Source organism: Leptonychotes weddellii, chromosome 2 (assembly GCF_054177405.1).
Source record: "Leptonychotes weddellii isolate Sample4059 chromosome 2, ASM5417740v2, whole genome shotgun sequence".
Lineage (NCBI taxonomy): Eukaryota > Metazoa > Chordata > Mammalia > Carnivora > Phocidae > Leptonychotes > Leptonychotes weddellii.
In genome coordinates, this window is record NC_138370.1 from 84,336,689 (window position 1) to 84,356,213 (window position 19,525).

The following is a 19,525-nucleotide window of genomic DNA, read 5'->3' on the forward strand; positions in this document are numbered from 1 at the left end:
ACAATGTTTTCAAACTTTTATTTCATTTTATTTTCTTACTATGTTTAGATATTACTGTTATACTGAAACAAAATGCAAAATACACAAATATGTAAATGTGTGCAACATGATTACACACAGAAGAACATAACTGAAATACATTTTAATCTACGAGGAAATCAATAGGTTCTTAGGCATAATTTTCATTAACCTTTCCTTTTCAAGATTTGTTTATCTGCAGTTAAGCATTTATGAAGAGAATGAAGAAGAGGTGGGTGTAGGAGAGAGTGGACTTTTTTTTTTAAGATTTTATTTATTCATTTGAGAGAGAGAGAGCACAAGCAGGGGGAGAAGCAGAGGGAGAGGGAGAAGCAGGCTCCCTGCTGAGCTAGGAGCCGGATGCGGGGCTTGATCCCAGGACCCCGAGACCATGACCCGAGCCGAAGGCAGATGCTTAACTGACTGAGCCACCCAGGGACCCCAGAGAGGGTGGACTTTTAAATTAGATGTCTTAGAGTGAACACAATATTTGCTTAATTTAAATATACTAACCTGAAGAATTGTTCTGGGCAGTGTCCCTAAATTCTCGGGGACATTTACAGAATATGGAGACAGCTCAAACATGGGAACAAAATCATTAATATCCAGTAGAACAATGCTGACAGTGGTGGTGTCAATTCTGGGGGTACTGCCACGATCTGCTGCCTGAACAGTTAAAGAGTAAGTGGGAGTTTTTTCTCTATCCAATGGCTTAGCCACAGTGATGGCCCCTGTGACAGAGTCGATGCGAAATTCCTGATTGGCATTACCATCAACGATGCCATAGCGAACCTGTCCATTTGTACCTTCATCTCCATCTGCTGCATATACTTGTATTATATCTGTTCCAGTAAGTGTGTTCTCATTAATCTCCACTTTATACAAGGCCTGCACAAAAACAGGGTTGTTATCATTGATGTCAAGTACCATAACTACAACCTCGGTAGACGAAGAGAGAGCTGGTTGACCTTTGTCTGTAGCCACCACTGTCAGAGTGTAATTAGAAACCTCTTCTCTATCCAGTTCTCCAGTGAGCCTCACTTCACCATCAATGGTTCCAATACTGAACTTGTTTCCCAAAGGGTTTAGCAGGGTGTATTCAATATAGCTGTTTGGGCCGCTGTCTGGGTCCGTTGCTTGAGCTTTGAAAACAATAGTATCAATGGGTGTGTTTTCTGGAATGTATGTCAATTTAGGGGAAAGAAATGTTGGTGGGTTATCATTTACATCCAACAAAATAATGGAGACGTGGGCAGTGCTTGTGAATCTGGAGGCTGGAAGCTGTGGCAGGTCATGCACCTGAACAACCAGGTTGTAGAAGGACTGAATCTCCCGGTCCAAACTTTTAAGGACTTTGAGTACACCATTCTTGTCAACTGTAAACTGACCGAGGCTATCACCTGAAGCAATGCTATAGGCCAATTGGGAGTTGATGCCTGAAATGGAAGGGAAAAAAATTAAATTTTCCCAAATGCATGCTGATTACAGACTAAGTTGCACCAAAAATTCTGAGATAAAACTTGCATATTTGATATATGACGCCCCAAACACACCTTATGGATGATTTAGCTGCAGTTAATTTTTTTGTAAGTCATACACACACATAATTCATTGCCTGTTAACTTTTCATGTGAAAAGATGTTTAAAATCGGCAAATGAATGATCTATATCCTGCTTGCTATTTACTACGATGTTGAAATGTTAAATTACAAAAATAAAGAGGAGAAAAATATTCCAGGGAGTGAATATATTTCTATACATTTCCTTATTTCTGTAACATAGCTCCTGAGGGTTCAACATTAACAGTGTCACACTCTATACTGTTAGCCAAACATTTAGAACTTCAGTAATTTATCGAGGCTGACACCAATTTTCAGGGAAGGGTAATAAAATTTTCTGATGTACGGCATTAGTCATGGATGTTTTAAGTCTACTTTTACATTTCTTGTCAGAACCAATAAATACTTTTTAATTCTTATTAAGCATCTGGCTAATGGCCTTTGTGAAAATAATTCTCTCTCAAATTTTATTATGTACATTTAATGTCTTTTAAAAGTATTTTTTGAAGGAAATGTTAGCAGTAAAATGATACACAAGAGCCTGCAAATATAAACGCTCACACTTTTATTGGGCTATATTTAGACGCTATTTTACCTATTTTTCCTAGGAACATGTGTCACTTTTTAATTGTAAAAAATATATACATAATTTCTCATTTCAAAAAATGATTGCACAGAATATTCTAAAACAAATGAGTGGAGAGTGGATTGGCCAATCATTTTTAGTAAATAATTTAAAAGTCAATAACAGATAAGCAGTGAAAACAGAAATAAAACTGATTTCTTGCCCCAGAAGTGTTTTCTTCATTTGTGCATAATGCCATGTACGTTTTTATATCTTATCCTAAAGATGTTGGGATACTGTAAGATATTATAAGTGTTGCTAAGAAATATATTGTGCCTCTAGATAATTCATTCTTAATAAAGATTTTATACCCTGAGGTTTTACACTAGGGAAAATCTGTTGAGTTACATTAATTGCTTACAAATAGCTCCTCTACTTCTGAAGTTAATTTAAACTATTCAGGCATCAGGGACACCTGGCTGGCTCAGTCAGTAGAGCACGTGACTCTTGATCTCAGGGTTGTGAGTTCGAGCCCAGTGCTGGGTGTAAAGGTTACTTAAAAATAAAATCTTTAAAAAAAAATTTTTTTTTAAGTAAACTATTTAGGTGTCAGAAATGATGTCCACTCTGTGCCAAGAGTCTTCTAGAACAATTTAATCACTCTTTTTCTCTTTTTTTCTTGCAAAATACTTTCTCGGGATTCTATGACTACTTGAGTTAGCTTTTATCTTTTCTTGAAACTTGTCAGGTTCCTTACAAAGGCAAGTTTGAGTAGAGTAATGGGATTTTCTTTTCTACTAGGTAAGCTTGTCTGCTCTTTAAAAAAAAATGCTAGAATTACTCTTTTCCTGTGATTTTATGGTCTCTATCTAATATCCTTTATCTGTATGTTGATACAGAGAAGAAATATGTATGAAAATAACTTTTAGATGCTGGTTTATTCGTAAAAATTTCTAAGATAAACAAGGATTCAGTAGATCTTTGAAAAGTTTGGATTTTCCCCTTCATTATGAGTTGTGGCTTTTAATCTTTATAGTTTGTTTAAAACTATTCACAAGTGAACAAAGCAGTGTAAAGTTCAGAATAATTAGGACTCTAAAGATCAGGAAAAATATGAATAAATAAAGCTAATGGAGGCCACAGGTCAATTTACCAGCAGGAGATAAAGAGAATTTTAAGATCTGGATTGAACAAGGTCAATAGCCTTCTTCAACCCTTGACTTAAAATTACACAGGAATGGGAGGGAAGAAAAAGTTACATCAACTGGTGCAAAGAAAAGTTCCATCAATTGGTGCAATTAATGGAAATTTTATATAGGTGACATATAGGGATATATATATATATATATATAAATACATATTCCTAGAAAGAAATTTAATTTGAATTTATATTTTTATATATTTTTAAGTCAAATTACTAAGGAAATTTTCTGCATTTTTTATGGTTAAATCCATCAGTAAATTTTGAATTCCTACTCTTTGAGGCACAAATTCAGATCCAATTATTACTGAGAAAAAGTTATGAAAACATCTGGATAAAATAATACCAGCAAGCAGAGATATAAAATTTAGTTCTGTGAAAGCATATAAAATCTTTCATGCCCAAGATCAAAAGAAATTAGAAAAACTGACAAAAGTACACATGGTTACGAAGTGATAGCCTAGCATTTCTACATAAATCAATTGGAATGCAAGCAATTAAAGCAAGGATCTGAACACCCTCAGTCCACAGTGTTTGCTATTTCCTGAGTAAACAACTAAATTTGAGAGGCAAAAAGAGAACATGATACCAAGACTTTATAGCCTCCTTGTAAACAACAGAGCAGCCTCTTTTTTAAGGGAAAAGGTTTGGTGGGGTAGGTGGGTGGGATAAGTAATAAATATTAAACTTTAACAAGAATTATGAAAAAAGAAAAATTTGATTTTATATTCAAATTCAAAATGACAGATACAGATTTTAAATACCATTCCAATGAACTCACAATAACAACCATCTTTGAGAATATAAACATAAAAATATAACAACTCCTGTACAAAATACTGCCACACCATCGAAAAAACAGCTCTCATCTCAGGGCTTCATGAATCCTTATTGTTACAATTACAGGCCACAAAAGCCGCTTATATTTACTTTACTGTAAAGAAAAGAACTTTTCATTTCTGACAAATCTAAATGACTTTGGGCATGTGCTCTACAGCTAGAAAAGAGATGTGGATAGATAGAAACATTTGTAGTATCCAAAAAAAATAGAGAGGCCAGACCATTTGTCTTTCTCTGTTCTTTGCATCAAATATTCAAATCATGAAACAGTACATACATTATTTTAAAATCTGTAATCTACCCATAAGTATCAGAATTTGACTTTAGTGGTGTTTTATAGCTCACCAGGTCTTTAAACTTAAAACTGTTCATACTTCTAACCATTTGTGTTCAATGTTCTGAAAGTGGTTTAGTCACATGATTCCTTCTGAAAGTTTTATTGTGTGTGTGTGGTTGTGTTGGTTTTTGTTTTTGTTTTTTTTTTTCAGTCTCAGGAATAATTTAGTTCCAGGAAATATAGCACATAACTATAAGTATATAGTTCTGTTATGAAATGTGTATATTTATTTACAGTTCGAAAACGTTGTCTAATTATGCTACGATAAGCTAGCATTTGTCTACGTATCACACAGCTGTAACCCATGGAACTGCTTCAGACAGCATTCATCTTTATGAAGCAGTTCCAACAAGGTCACCAAGTCACCAGAATATGAAACTCCTTTCATTTGAATGACCTGCAATTGTACCAAGCATGGACAGGTGAACTTATTCAGCATTACCATTACATTATTCTCAGAACACTCTATGACTCCCAATATTTTGAAGAGCATATGCATTTATTTCTAGGATAATAACATAATAATTATCAAAGCCAGTATATTTCCATGAAGTTAAGTTTATAAAAGTTTGCCTCAATATAATACTTTTTACACTGTATATAGGGAAGCCTTGAGATTAATACATACACTATTTATCTTATGAAAATAGTTAAGATATTTGACCTATTCTTATTAAAAGATTCTGTAATCTCAAATTTGATGTTGAACTCTGAATCTGGTTATAGGGAACAGAAAATAGTAACTTTATTTTTATATAAAATTTCTTCAGATGATAATATTTCCTCATCAGGAAACTTTTGATCAGAGATTAGATGAATTTGTTTTTTTGGGGGGGGAGGGGGTTGGTGTTTTTTTTAAGATTTTATTTATTTATTTGACAGAGAGAGTGAGTACAAGCAGGGGGAGCAGCAGAGGAAGAGGTAGAAGCAGGCTACCCACTGAGCAGGGAGCCCAATGCGGGGCTTGATCCCAGGACCCTTCAGACCTGAGCCGAAGGCAGATGCTTAACCGACTGAGCCACCCAGGTGCCCCAAGATGAATTTGTTATTTTAAAAAAATGTCTAAATAATACTGTTTGTGAAATACTTTGAGAACTATTCAGTGTGACCAAGTTGGCAATTTTAAATAAGCGAGGTTACCCTTGTACAGTCTTATCACAATCCTTGAAATTCAGAAAGAATAGGAACCATGTCCTATATTTTAGGTCAAGGTACAGGAAATTACACTGATAAAAGTATTCAAAACTAAAACAATGGAAAAATGTAGCTTGACACTTTTTACCCAACACAAACATAATTAAAGGAAAAAAAATGCATGAAAAGTAAGTAGAAGTCAATGGTTAATGTATGTCTGTGCATATGTGTGTGTGGAATATTCCAGCAGATTTTCACAAAGAAAGTTTCTTATTTGCTATTTTTCAGTTCCCGATAATTGAAGGTATGAGGATAAATATAATTTAGTCCAGAGACGCACACAATCCTATGAAACAACGGTCTCTCTATAATGCATAATAATGAATCACAAAGAAACATGGCAGAAAATTCTTCACTACAGAAAAGTCAGGACCAGTCACAAGGACAAATAAGATATTCATATCCAGGGAGCGGATAAACTAAGGTTATAATAGAGAAATCAACTCCCAAAATAGAGATTAAGCTCAATTGTCTACAAAGTCTAATTGAGCTGAGCTGGGCTGATGTACGTGAAACAGGGTGAGCAATGTTCTTAGGCCTAGACTGGTTACTTACTAAATATGCCACAAATTTCTGTTATTCTTATTAATATTACTAGCAACAGTAGTAGTACTAGTATTACAGATTCTTCTATTTTTATATATATTCCTGTGACCAGTATTAACTACTTAAACATAAAAGGGGAAAACTTCACAATGCCCTTCATGAATTCTGAAGAAAGTATTTCCAATTTTATGAATTGAAACATATATAAAATACTGTGCTTTTTGCCCCTCATATCTTTCTCAGGGACACTTGTAGATAATCCTGAAAGGATCGTCTATGTAAGTATAGAGGAGAATGTTGAGATAGGATGGTATTCTGAAATTACTTTAGTCATTCATCCAAGTCAGTAAGAATCAGGAAATTCTAAATTAAGATTGATAGGCCCATGTCACTAAGCATATCTTCAAGCTAGAAACCTATTTCCTCTTTAAAGTTCTGCCCCTTGTTTTCTCAAGCGATAGGACATTGAACTCATCCAATAAAAGGGGAAACAAGGTATTAACTTTCCAAACAGTTCAGTTAAAGACTGATAATCTGCACAATGTTATCTCTAGTCCTGTATTATCCGATATGTGTATTGACAAACACATCTTAGAAGAAAGACCAGGAGAGTTATATTTTATTTTATTTTTTGAGAGTTATATTTTAAAAGAAAGTTTGTCAAATGCTTTTGCAATAAATAAAATCAAACACATGTGAAGTCTAGATTTAAAGCAAAATCTCAACTTGATTATATAGCATAAATTAAAGAGATCTGAGACTGTCCTTTGAATCAAGCATGAAAGCTTCCTAGAATATTATTAGAACTTTTCAGTCAGAAATTTAAAACTAATTATGCATTAAGTATTTTTTAAAATGCTGGTTTTCCTTTTGCTTCCAAATTTTATCCTTTTTATGTTAAAATAATATATACAAACAAATATTTTTATTAATCTGACAAAAAACTAGTAAAAAGCTGTTTTATGACTTCTACATTATTAAGCTGTGATACTGTAAAAAGGGAAATAAAGGTTATAGAATGATAACAGTGCATGCTGTGTAACTGTTATAAATAAGAATTTAACTGATAAAGCACTTAATTTTTTTTCCATTTGATAGTAGTCATTTATTAACTGACCAGACTACAAAAATAATCATGGTAGATACCTAAGTTCATCCTTCTAATAAGCTTAAAGCACTTAATTTTAATCCTCTATAGTTAAATCATAAATCTGTCCCTCTTTGTGACAACTGAACACAGTAAATAAAAATAATATAAATCTGTGGACATTTTTAATAAATTTTTAAGTGTATAAAATAAAGTACATACCATCATCTGCATCGGTAACATTAAACACAAGAACAGTAGATCCTAGAGGTAGATTCTCCATTAAAGATGTGCTATATGAATTTAAGCTGAAAATAGGTGGGTTATCATTTACATCTAGTACATTAAAATAAACTCTAATGGTAGTAAATTGTCCCCCACCATCTTCAGCTCGAACAGTAAGGATATAATATTGCTGTGCTTCATAATCTAATACTCGAGTCAAATTAAAGACTCCAGTAACTGGATTCAGGAAAAATATGCCATCTTCATCATCTTCATTCACAATATATGTAATTTCTCCATTCACACCAGAGTCATCATCTGTAGCTAAAATAGCTGCTACCAAAGAACCTATCAAAAAAAATTAATAGTCTAAAATTAATGGGATAAGGGTATTACTAAGAGAATATATAGAGACACCAACAAATTTTATTTGTACAGTAAAATATTTTAACTAGAGAATCCCTATGAAAATATAGTGAATACAACAGTCTGCAGATTTCTATATTAACACTGATACCAACCTTCCCAAATATTAACAAAACATACAGCATATTAAATACTCAGTAAATTTTATGTTACAGTGTAAATGTTCTGGAGAAATAATACTTCTGACACTATTTTTCTGCCTGGCACTACCAATTCGTGAACATATTGGTGATTGCAGTGAACATATATTGGGGCCCATTGCTAGTATCAGGAAGTAGGGGTCCCCAGAAATAATGCAGACTTAAGCTCAGTGGGTATCACTTGATAGCTTGTGTGGTCATTGCTATAATTAAGGCAGAAATAAATGTGATGATAATTTCATGAAGGACTTGCACAACTCATGTTGGGGAGTGAAGGGAAAACTGCAGTAAGAAGTAGTCTATAAATATTTAATTTCTTTGTCAAATGAGTTTCCACAACATATGCCTTATTACGCAAAATCATTCCAAATGTAATTCAGAATAAAATTTCAATTTTAGATAAGAATTTCCAATAATGGAAATGAAGCAAACACACACCAGAAATATGGATCTTTAGTACTCAAACTCAACAATCACAACATAATATGTTCAAAGAGGAAAGCTGACAATTCAGGACGAGATTCTACTAACACTTACTGGGTACATGCTAATTCCTAAGCCCCATGTTAGCTACGGTATATATGATGTATTCTCTGAATTAACCTTTACCTTAATTCTAACAGGAATTATTGTTTCCATTTTACAGAAGGTAAAATTGAAGCTAAGAGTAATGAATGAACTTGCCCTGAGCCACACAGGCTCTAAGTGTTAGAGCTAGTATTCACAGATTTTCATGTGCTTTTCTTTCTGCTTTGTCTACATAACACTATAATCATATTAGAATTTTTAAAATATCCATTTATTTTAATTTTTATAACCAATTAAAATATGTTAAAAATAAAGATGTAGTCCTGTCTTGCAAATGCCTTTCTGAAGTATATTGACTCAGAATGGATGCAGAGGTAGCAAACTACATATTATATGACCATTTTTTAGAAGTCAGCATTTAGAAATGATATTAACACATAAAATGTTTAAACGGGCTGTAAAATATCACAGAGTATAAAGTGGGAAAACAGGATCAAAACTGTTGTTGCCAGAAAAATTAACAACTCATCACAAATACTTTCAGAAACAGAAGTATTTGTAATTGGTAATCAGATGAATTGCTAACCTCATTTGCTCTCAAAAGTCTAGCAATTTTTTGGGGAACTGTACTGAAGGTGGTTAATTAACAGACTAAAATACCTAGCACATATATTTTTATACCTAGCAGCATATGGTAAAAACTAGTCACTAATTAAGAGCAGGCAAAACATGGTCCATAATTGTAGTCAAAAGCGATCTTTGCAAAACATACTTAAGGGTGTGCCACCTACCTGGGGTTGTGTCTTCTGGGATGTCAAAAGAGTACACAGGTCTGGAGAACTTGGGTGTGTGGTCATTCACATCACTGACAGTGATATTAATTCTCATATCTGAGGATTGAAGACCATCATCTGCCCGAACCAGCAAAGAATATTTGGAACGGCGTTCCCTGTCCAACCGCTTGGTTGCTATCAGATCTCCAGATTCAGGGTCAATGCGGAAACTGTCATCAGCTCCACTAATGATAGTGTATGTGACCAGAGCATTTGCACCCTGAGGAAAAGACCCGCATCTCAGTTGTTAGAAGTACAACAGTAAAGGGCACCATTTCTTATGTTGAGTATGTATTCGACAAAGTGAGGCTTTTGGCTTTATTTGATAAGATACTAAAAGATTTCAAAAGATAACAAACCAAAGTAGTATATTACATCATCTTTCACCATTCATCCATTAAATAACACAGAAAATCTCAGCCATCAGTATTAGCTATATATATTTCTTAACTCATAAAATGTACACATAGAAAGGAGTCAAGTTGTCGCTACAGAAAATACAAATGACACTACTACTATTAACCGCATAACCAGAGGATTTGCTGAAGGATGGCTTTGTGCCAGGCACTGTGACAGCATTATGTATGCATCCTCTCACTTCAGTTCACAACTTCATGAGGTGCCATTTCACAAATGAAGACACTGGGTTCCGAGATGCTGGTTAACTTACACATAGTCACACTGCAAGTGTTACTGTGGATTTCAAACCCAAGTCTGCCTGACTCTGAGCTCATGGTCCTTCTGATTCAGCATGAGAAGGTAATTAAATGAGACAAGTGCTAAGTGGAGGAGGCTTGCCATAGACACTGTAAGAACCAAGAAGAGAGATGGATTATTTTGAGTTGATTTCTTTAGGGAAGATAATAAAGGAGAGTATATATGGAGCTGAATTGGGGCTTGTAGAATTTTTTTTTTTAAGCAAGGACTAAGGAAACATTTCAGTTTAAGCAAAAATGCAGAGGGAAGGAGAATGATATGTCTGGATTACTCACTGTTAAACAGTTTGTTAGAGTGGAGAGTTTAAATGAAGAATAGAAGAAGAAGGTCAAACTAACATGTTAGGTTATGGGTATATTTTTGAGAATCTCAACTGCAACACAAACTGCCTTGAATTTTATGGCCAAGAAAATACTAATCTTGTTTTAATTGGAAGCAATCTCTCAAGGTTCTTGATATTGTAGGAAGAACTAGAGTGGGGAGAGGCCGGAGAAGGCAAAGAGTGAGTAGAGTTTGGCCCCAAGAGGCTGAGGCTTCAGTTCCTCAAGGTGAAACTTTCTACAATCTGTATTCTTTGTAGGTTCCAAGTCCATGTTCTGTAAAATGAAAGCAGGGGTGATTTCTTATGTACTCTTAGATCTTTGAGCAGTGGCCCTCAAAACTTTGAAGTCTAAACTAGAAAGCTGGCAGAGGACACAGAAAGGTTGAGAAAAACAGAGCATTCTTCATGTGTTTAAGTGCCCAATGCTGTTTAAGCACATCACTTCATAGGCACTAATTGAGGTTAAAGGGAAGGCTTCAAGAAAGAGTAGATCTTAGCAAAGTGAAAAAAAAAAAAAAGAAATTTAGAAGAATTTAAAGTAAAGGGGTGACTGGGTGGCTCAGTCATTAAGTGTCGGCCTTTGGCTCGGGTCATGGTCCCAGGGTCCTGGGATCGAGCCCCGTATTGGGCTCCCTGTTGGGCGGGAAGCCTGCTTCTCCCTCTCCCACTCACCCTGTTTGTGTTCCCTCTCTCGCTGTGTCTCTCTCTGTCAAATAAATAAATTAAAAATCTTAAAAAAAAAAAAAAGAATTTAAAGTAAAGAACCCATCTGGATTTGATGATGGGGAATGCTAACCTCATAGTATTTTTAAAATACATTGTATGTATTTTATTTTAAAATATATTATATATTAAATATATTATAAACATGACAGTCCAATGTTGAAATTACAAGCAGTTTGATTTAGATATTTCTTAATTATGTATATTATAATTAAAATATTGAGTTAAATATTATACACTGTACTGGTTGAGATCTGATGCTTTGGGGGTTGAATCTGCTCTGCCACTTGTTATTTGTGTGTCCTTGGGCCTTATACTTAGCCTCTATGAGCTGATGTTTCTTTATCAGTGCAATCAGGACAATAACATTACCTGCCACACTGGGCCATTGTGAAGACTGAATGAGTTCATACATGTAAAAAACCTAGAATGATCCTTCAGAAAGTATATGACAATGTTAGCTGTTATTTTTATTTCTGTTTTTATGTAATGGGTTAAGTGCATTTGAGGATAGATTCCTATAAATGAATACTTTAAATAAAAATACAACTGAGTTGCTATATATCCCAGGAAAAGTATGTTTTCTGATTTCCTATTGTATGTAATTGTTGCATTTTGACACTGAGGTATAATTAGTGTTGGAATCATTGACTTCCAAAAATTCCTTTTTGATTTAAATATACTTACATAAAATAAGCATGCTCTTTACGATTATTAACCTCTAGAAATTTACTTATCAAAATATCCAGGCTAAGAACTCTCAAGAAAGATATTGGGAAGAACATAAATTTAGGATGTGTAGGACTATAAGGCTGGTATGCCAGGAGATTATGGCACCCACGGTTTCCATTCTTTCCTTCACAGATTAGATATGTTTCATCCTTCATGGTCAAACGTATAAGGGCATGATTTCTAACAGTCAAAGGCAAAAATACTCTTTCAAAATACATGTTTAGTGGCATTTGCTACATTTTTGTACTGCATTCTCCAAGCCAATCTTAAAATTTAGTAAAGTCAATGCCTCAAAGCACCTTTTAATTTAGTAATGGAATAGCTGAGCTTAACACAATACCACATGTATCTTGTATATTCAGGTGTACATGGGGTAGCTAACATATTTATTGTAATGGAATGGTTTAACAAAAACATTCAATAAGAATTTTAGACTTTTAATCTGACTACATTCTGTACTATTTATTCTGTTTCACTAAGTTCCATTAGTCTAGTAAAGCAGTCCAGGTATAAAAACAGCTACATTCAATTTTGACCTATTAAAAATGGCAATTATTTGGAAATTAGGGGAAGGCAAAGAAACAAAAACATATTGAAAGCTATTACACAAATGGTTTGAAATTTAGAGATGTCCTGTCCACAAAATAACTGTCATAATTAATGCTCCTAAGTTATGATAATTCTTCTGAACAGAAGCAAAAGCATCAAATTATGTTGATAAAACAGTTTTTTATATTCAAAATCAGCTGATGCAGTGAATTAATAGTTCTGGTGAATGTCTGAAAATGTCTGGCCAAGAGTAATGATTTAATTAGGTCTTTTGAAAAGTCTATTTATTTAATATCCAAAATATGCAGTATCAGCAATACCACGAGAAACAAATATCGTATTTCAGCAGCAGTGTGGTGGAAATAATGCTGGTTAAAAATATTCTACTCTCCTGAGGAACCACAGAGACAAAAGCACATGGAAGGAATTCTAAAAGTAAATAGCTATAAATTGCAAATGCACTTTATAACCTTAAGTAGTATTTTCAAAAACAAGTATGGTACCATGAAACAAAGCTTGAGTATCCTGGCCCATTACAAGCATAATAATTCTGTTTATAAAAGGAAACAAGAGACTGACAAAGTCATGTGCTTCTGAAAGATGTGTATCTTGATCCAACATATGTTTCAAATGATATTTAAATTAAGTTCAACATGTACATGTTTCTTCCTAAAACCAATTCCTTTACCCAGGCATTATTCTCCAGTGCCTTACTAGAATTTCTCTAACATACTAATATTTTTATGTTTGATTTAGCAATTAAAGAAAAATGTATAAATAATAAAGAATGTATTGACCTACATATTTATTAGTATTTTAAATAATTCTATTAATCTTTTAAAGCCAGTCCACTGGATAGTTGTGGGAAAATTTAATGCTAACTACAAAGTAAAAGAAAATCCTGTCATTCAATATTGAGTCTTATTCAAACTAGATGAAGAAAGAAAATAGCCATGACTTAGTAAGAGAGAAAACATTTCAAATGTGTGTGTGTGTGTGTGTATATATATATATATATATATATACATATTACAAATTAAAATAAGAGGGGCACCTGGGTGGCTCAGTCCGTTAAGCATCCGCCTCTTGATTTTGACTCAGGTCATGATCTCAGGGTCGTGAGATCAAGCCCTACATTGGTTCTGGGTTGGACATGGAGTCTGCTTGAGATTCTCTCCCCCTCCTTTTGCCCCTCCCCCAGTTCTCTCTCTTAAAAAAAAAATCAACTAAGAGGTAAAAAGTTGAGGATAGAGTAGAAAATAGGATGAAGGTTTATCTAAAAGCATTAATATTAATTCATTGCAAGCTACTCAAAAAAGGAAACAGCTAATGATTCTGAAGGCCACAGAAAGCTGAGGTATCCATTCTATTGGGCATAAGGCCAGAGAAATGTTGATTCCTCACATCATGAGTTGAAATAGTGATCATTTAAAAGCTACTAAAATTTTTAAGAGAAAATGTATTCAAGAAGGACAGCAACCTCATGAGCTTAATCTTTAAAAAATCATAGTTCAAAAGCAGTTTTACAAAAAAGTCCTCCTTTCTTTTAAAATTGTAGGTAAACCTACTTCCTCCCTCCCATCCTCTCCTGCCTTTCCCTTCCCCCACCAACAGATCTGATCACAAAGTACTTGGTGATTTTTATGCCTTCAGGCAGTCACACTTTGCACAAATTGTCAGCATCCCTACCTCCCCCTGAATTTCAAACAACCCTTCCTCCATTTCTCTGGTCTATTTCTTCTGCACAACATTACACTTTCCTGCCCTTTAACTCCACACCTTGTCTCACCCCAGATGCACTTCTTGCATATCCTAGATATAATCATCTTACATTTCAGTAGGTTTTATTTTTAAAGCATTTTTTTTTATTATTTATTCATTTGAGACAGAGAGATACAGAACAAGAGAGAGAGAGAGCAGGAGCAGTGGGGAGAGGCAGAGGAAGGAGAAACAGACTCCCAGCTGAGCAAGGAGCCCGATGCGGGGCTTGATCCCAGGACCTGCAGATCATGACCCGAGCTGAAGGCAGACGCTTAACTATCTGAGCCACCCAGGCACCCCTCAGTAGTTTTTCATACTAGGATGTCTAAGTGATAACAACTGCATGGTTACTTACACTTCTTTTAAAACTTAAAAAATGAAGCTCAATAGAAATAAAACAAAGTACACTAAAACAATGTTGATATAAATACCTAGACACATAAGTATCTTCCCAGCTTTCCTCAGATCTCATTGTAAATATAAATATATCTCAAAAGATAAACTTGAAGGCAATGCAATTATGTGCACACATACACACAAACACACACAAAAAAGTTAGATGGAGAAACTTAAATATGCAGGCAGCACTGTATTTGTAGAAACCCTTATTTGTCATAACTTGAAAAAAATAGAGAGGGATATAAAATTATAACAGTATCAACATCATAGCATCTCTTTCAAATAATCAGTTCTTAAAAGAACAGTATATTCCATTAGGATATATATTTATTATAATTAACATGATTATTGCTTCACTCTTTGAATAAACCACTTAAAAAGGAGGTTTCTTTGTCCTAGTCCTACAGAAAGTATAGCCAATGAGAGTCACTACAGTTACATGTCTTTAATGTGAATTGTCTTGTACCAATTGCATGGGTTCCCTTTTTTTTTCTTTTAACTGTTTTCCTTTTTTTTTTTTAACTCTTCACATTTTTTTTTGTTTTTTATTTTTTGGTTTTTATTTAAATTCCAGTTAGTTAACATACAGTGTAGTGTTAGTATCAGGTGTACAATTTAGTGATTCAACACTTCCATGCAACACCCAGTGCTCATCACAAGTGCCCTCCTTAATCTCCATCACCTATTTCACCATCCCACTCACCTCCTCCCCTCTGGTAACTATCAGCTTGTTCTCTATAGTTAAGAGTTGTTTCTTGGTTTTTCTTTCTCTTTCTTTCCCCTATGATCATTTATTTTGGTCCTTAAATTCCACATATGCGTGAAATCATATATTATTTGTCTTTCTCTGACTGACTTATTTTGCTTAGCATAATACTCTCTAGCTCTACCCATGTCATTACAAATGGCAAGACTTCATTTTTTTTATGGCTGAGTAATATATTATTATATATATAAACATATATATATATATATATATTCCTATATATAATAAACCACAACTTCTTTATCCATTCTTCAGTCAATGGAGATTTGGGCTCTTTCCATAGTTTGGCTATTGTTGATAATGATGCTATAAATATTGGGATGCATGTCTCCCTTCAAATTAGTATTTTTGTATTCTTTTGGTAAATACCTAGCAGTGCAATTGCTGGATCATAGGTTTACTACTTTTCTAAATGAGAGTTAATCAAAGTTTGTGAATTGAGCTATCCAAATATATATTATCAGTGATGAGCTTTAAGAAAATGAAGTATTTCCTAAATAATAGCTGATGACATCTCTTATCAATAATAATATAAGTAGTCACATAACTTTTAATAGTAGCTAGAATTTGGAAAAAAATTTTCTCAATTGTTAAAAAAGAGATAGTAGGCCCAAAATGGAGTCCCTTGTGCTAAGCCCCATGTCAACAAACCAAGACTTAATACTGAATTTAATTGCAGTTTGAACTCTAGGAATGTAACTTTTAACCAGTCAACATGGAATTATTTTGTCAGTACTAGTTAGGTAATCTACTCAATAGACCCTTTCTGTTCTCCTTAGGAAGGTGACCTTGTCTAAAAAAATACATTTTGATAATAATTTCATTTTCCACCCCCTTTTAGCCTTTAAAAACCATTTCTTTTCTACAGATTGGCAGAGCTCCTTTCTATCGTTAAATGGGATGCTGCCTGATTCATGAGTTGTTGAATAAAGCCAATTTGTAAATTTACTCAGTTGAATTTGTGTTGTGTAACAGATCTGGTGGCAGTGGCAAGTCTAAAAAAGACTTTTAATAGCTTTAGGGACAAGAAACACAGGTTCAGGACCCTAGGAACTCCTTTGAGTTCACTGTCTTTCTAGCTATTTCTGAGGATGTTGGGTAAGTTACTCTTGGTTTTGAGCACTGCTCTCTTTGTGTTGAGCTCCTAACCTAATTGGCCTTCCATTCCAAGACTTAGTGAGTCAGCTTGAGCTAGGCAGATGCTTCTATCCAAAACCTTAGTCCCCAGCTCTTGATTTAGTCTGCAATCCCCCAGTAGACTGGAATCCCTTTCCCCACCTACAATCTGCAGTGTCCACTTACTGGAGTTTTCTGGTTTAGTCTTTTCCCCAGTTCCAGTCCACAGTCCCCATTTGCTGGAGTCTGTTGCTTTAATCTACACTGGGAAATGCCGGTGTTGCACACAGCCTTCTCTTGGCCAGTCTGCAATAACATCTTCTGGTTACTGCTGGCATGTTAAGAGGCACATGTTTGTCTTGTTTTATGTAGATAAAGGCTATTGCTAACAGGGGTCTCAGAGGCCAAAAAGCTGCAAAAATTGGTGGGCATTGGTCAAGCACTTAAAAGCTATTGTGATGCTTACCACCTAAATCAAAGACTCTTGTAGTAGAATAAGTTCGTCATGGAATGAGTGAAATTGACACTAGGTCTCCTGCCAATCTCAAGCAAATTTCCATGCAATGAGGTACCCTGTGAAACACTGTACAATCACCAACCCAGAGGCACATCCCTTTTAGGTATTAGCTTGGTTCTGAGAGACCCAAAGGCTTATCTGAAAAAAGTAATTATAATAAAAATGAGATGCTTAAAATCTAAAGAATTTCTGCTACCTTCTTACACACCTGGTTATTTTATGTCTAAGGATTATGGTCCTGGAAGAGATAAATATTTATAAAAATAGCTAAATCTTCCTGAGCTTGTTTTGTGTCCTGAGAACTTGGTTTGGTATCTCTCAGGTTGGGAGCCCTGGATATGGCTGGGCAGATAAGTGAGTCACACCCAACTAGCAGCTAGATATGGCTGGACAGAAAATGTGGGTTAAACCCCAATTGTGCCTACGGTCCTACCAAACTGCTGCCAGCCCTCAAGTAATTATAACCTAGAATTACAGTGGCCATTATAAGGAACATTCCAATTAGGTAAGATCATTTAAGAAGTGCATTTAAAAGTGAGGACTCCCAAATCAAAGAAACAGAATGGAATACCTATTTTAATTGGCATACAAAAACCTCTGAAAGTCTTCAGAATTCCAAAATAGCTTCATTAAAAGATTTGTTTCAAAAGACTAATGAAAAATTCAAGGTATAAAAGGTACCTAAAAACAAACAAACAAAAAAACGTAAGGCTAATGTAAGTCTTGCTGCTTCCCTCTATCCTCTATTTGAGTATACATTCTAGTAACCCTCTGTATGAATTTCCTTTATGTGGCCATAAGCAAAAAATCTGCCAAGTTAATGACCTTACAGACACCACACGTCTACTCTTGAAGGAGGGCCCATTGCTAATGGGGATCTCCCAAAGTTGATGGGACTTTCCCAAAGTTGATGGGACTCTGAGGGATTTTCTGGTAAACTGTTGCTATTGTCTTAAACAGCCAAGGGAAAACTAAAGTTAAAAATAATGAAAAACCTAGCCAAATTCTGGTAAATACCAGAGCTACAGATGGGATCCTGAAAAAACTAGTGGAAGCCAGCTAAGAGTGATAATTCTTGCCAGAGTCAGCTCTCCCAGATCTCTGTCTGTAGCACCCAGTAGAAGGAGGAAAACAAAATATCTTATGCATCCTCTTTGGGGACACCTCTTCAGTCCAAGGGGTTATACAATACTGCCAGAAATATTTACTATTTGTCCCAGCTAAAACTAAAAAGTAGCTCTGTGGTCAGAAATTGGCCAAATTCCAGAGCCTAAAAGAATTTTTTTTAGGCTTTCTCCCCTAAGCTAAAACAAAACTATGAATCCAGAGGGAAAGAAAAACCTTCTAAAGCCCTTGTAAAAGGATTTATGGGTGAATCAACCTATGATGTCATTTAAGTTGCAACCCAATTCTTTGAGGAATTGAGAGCAACTGTCCTTATCTTACAAATCTTTGCAAAACTAAAAATCCAGCTCTAGAGGCAGTTGAAAGTTCACTTACTCTTTTTTACCAATCCCAAAACATTCCTATTTATCTTTAAAAGCTTATAACTTGCATTCTTCACTGTGCCTTCGAGATCTAAGTGTTAATGTATGAACTTTGGAGACGTAATTCTTATCAGAAAAAAAAAAGGAAGTAATTTAGAATTTGAGCTAATGGGAAATATTAAGTATATAGAAGCTATAATGTCTCTCTTCTTTTTAAGATTTTATTATTTATTTATTTACTTACTTACTTACTTATTTATTTATTTTAGAAAGAGAGCAAGGGCGAGCAGGTGGAGTAGAGAGGGGGGCAGGGAAGAGCAAGGAGGAAAGCATCTCAAGCTGACTCCCCACAGCACGGAGCCTGACACAGGGCTCAATCTCATGACCCTGAGATCATTACCTGAGCTGAAACCAAGAGTCAGTTGCTAAATCAACTGAGCCATCCAGGTGCCCCAATATCTCTCTTTCTGTATATTTATGTGAGTGTATATATATATATATATATATATACACACACATATATATATAAATTAATTTTAATAATACCATCTGGTGGTAGCGAATTCTACCACCTCTGCCTCCAGATGGTATTACTAAAATTAATTGGTGAAAGAGCTACATTTAATTGGCTTAAATAAATATGAGCTTATATAAATTTAATATTCACAAAAATTCTCAAAAATATAATGCAAACTAACCCAAATGCTTTTTGGGTTCATGTAATCTGGGAAAATGTTCAATATTAAAACTAATTCAATTAAAACTAATTTGTTATTTTAATTAAAATATACATGTCCTTAGAGTTTTCAACATTGAATATAATGCAATCATACAATTTTTACTTTACCTAGATTAATCAAATAAGTTTTTGTTATCTCTGTTATAAATTTGTCAGCAATAAAAATAACTTGTCATGATGAAATTTTCATAAGTAATC

General features: G+C 34.5%; 1 protein-coding gene across 2 annotated transcripts in view; it reads right to left on the reverse strand.

Moving 5' to 3' along the window:
• Window positions 1–19,525, reverse strand: part of FAT4 (FAT atypical cadherin 4) — a 175,533-nt gene that overhangs the window by 74,462 nt on the left and 81,546 nt on the right. For both annotated transcript variants that reach the window (XM_081811919.1, XM_081811918.1), the window contains 3 exons: window positions 9,458–9,719; window positions 7,570–7,920; window positions 532–1,454 (listed from right to left, as the gene is read on the reverse strand). In XM_081811919.1, the coding sequence (XP_081668045.1) occupies window positions 532–1,454; window positions 7,570–7,920; window positions 9,458–9,719 (1,536 nt within the window). The remainder of the gene's footprint in view (window positions 1–531; window positions 1,455–7,569; window positions 7,921–9,457; window positions 9,720–19,525) is intronic.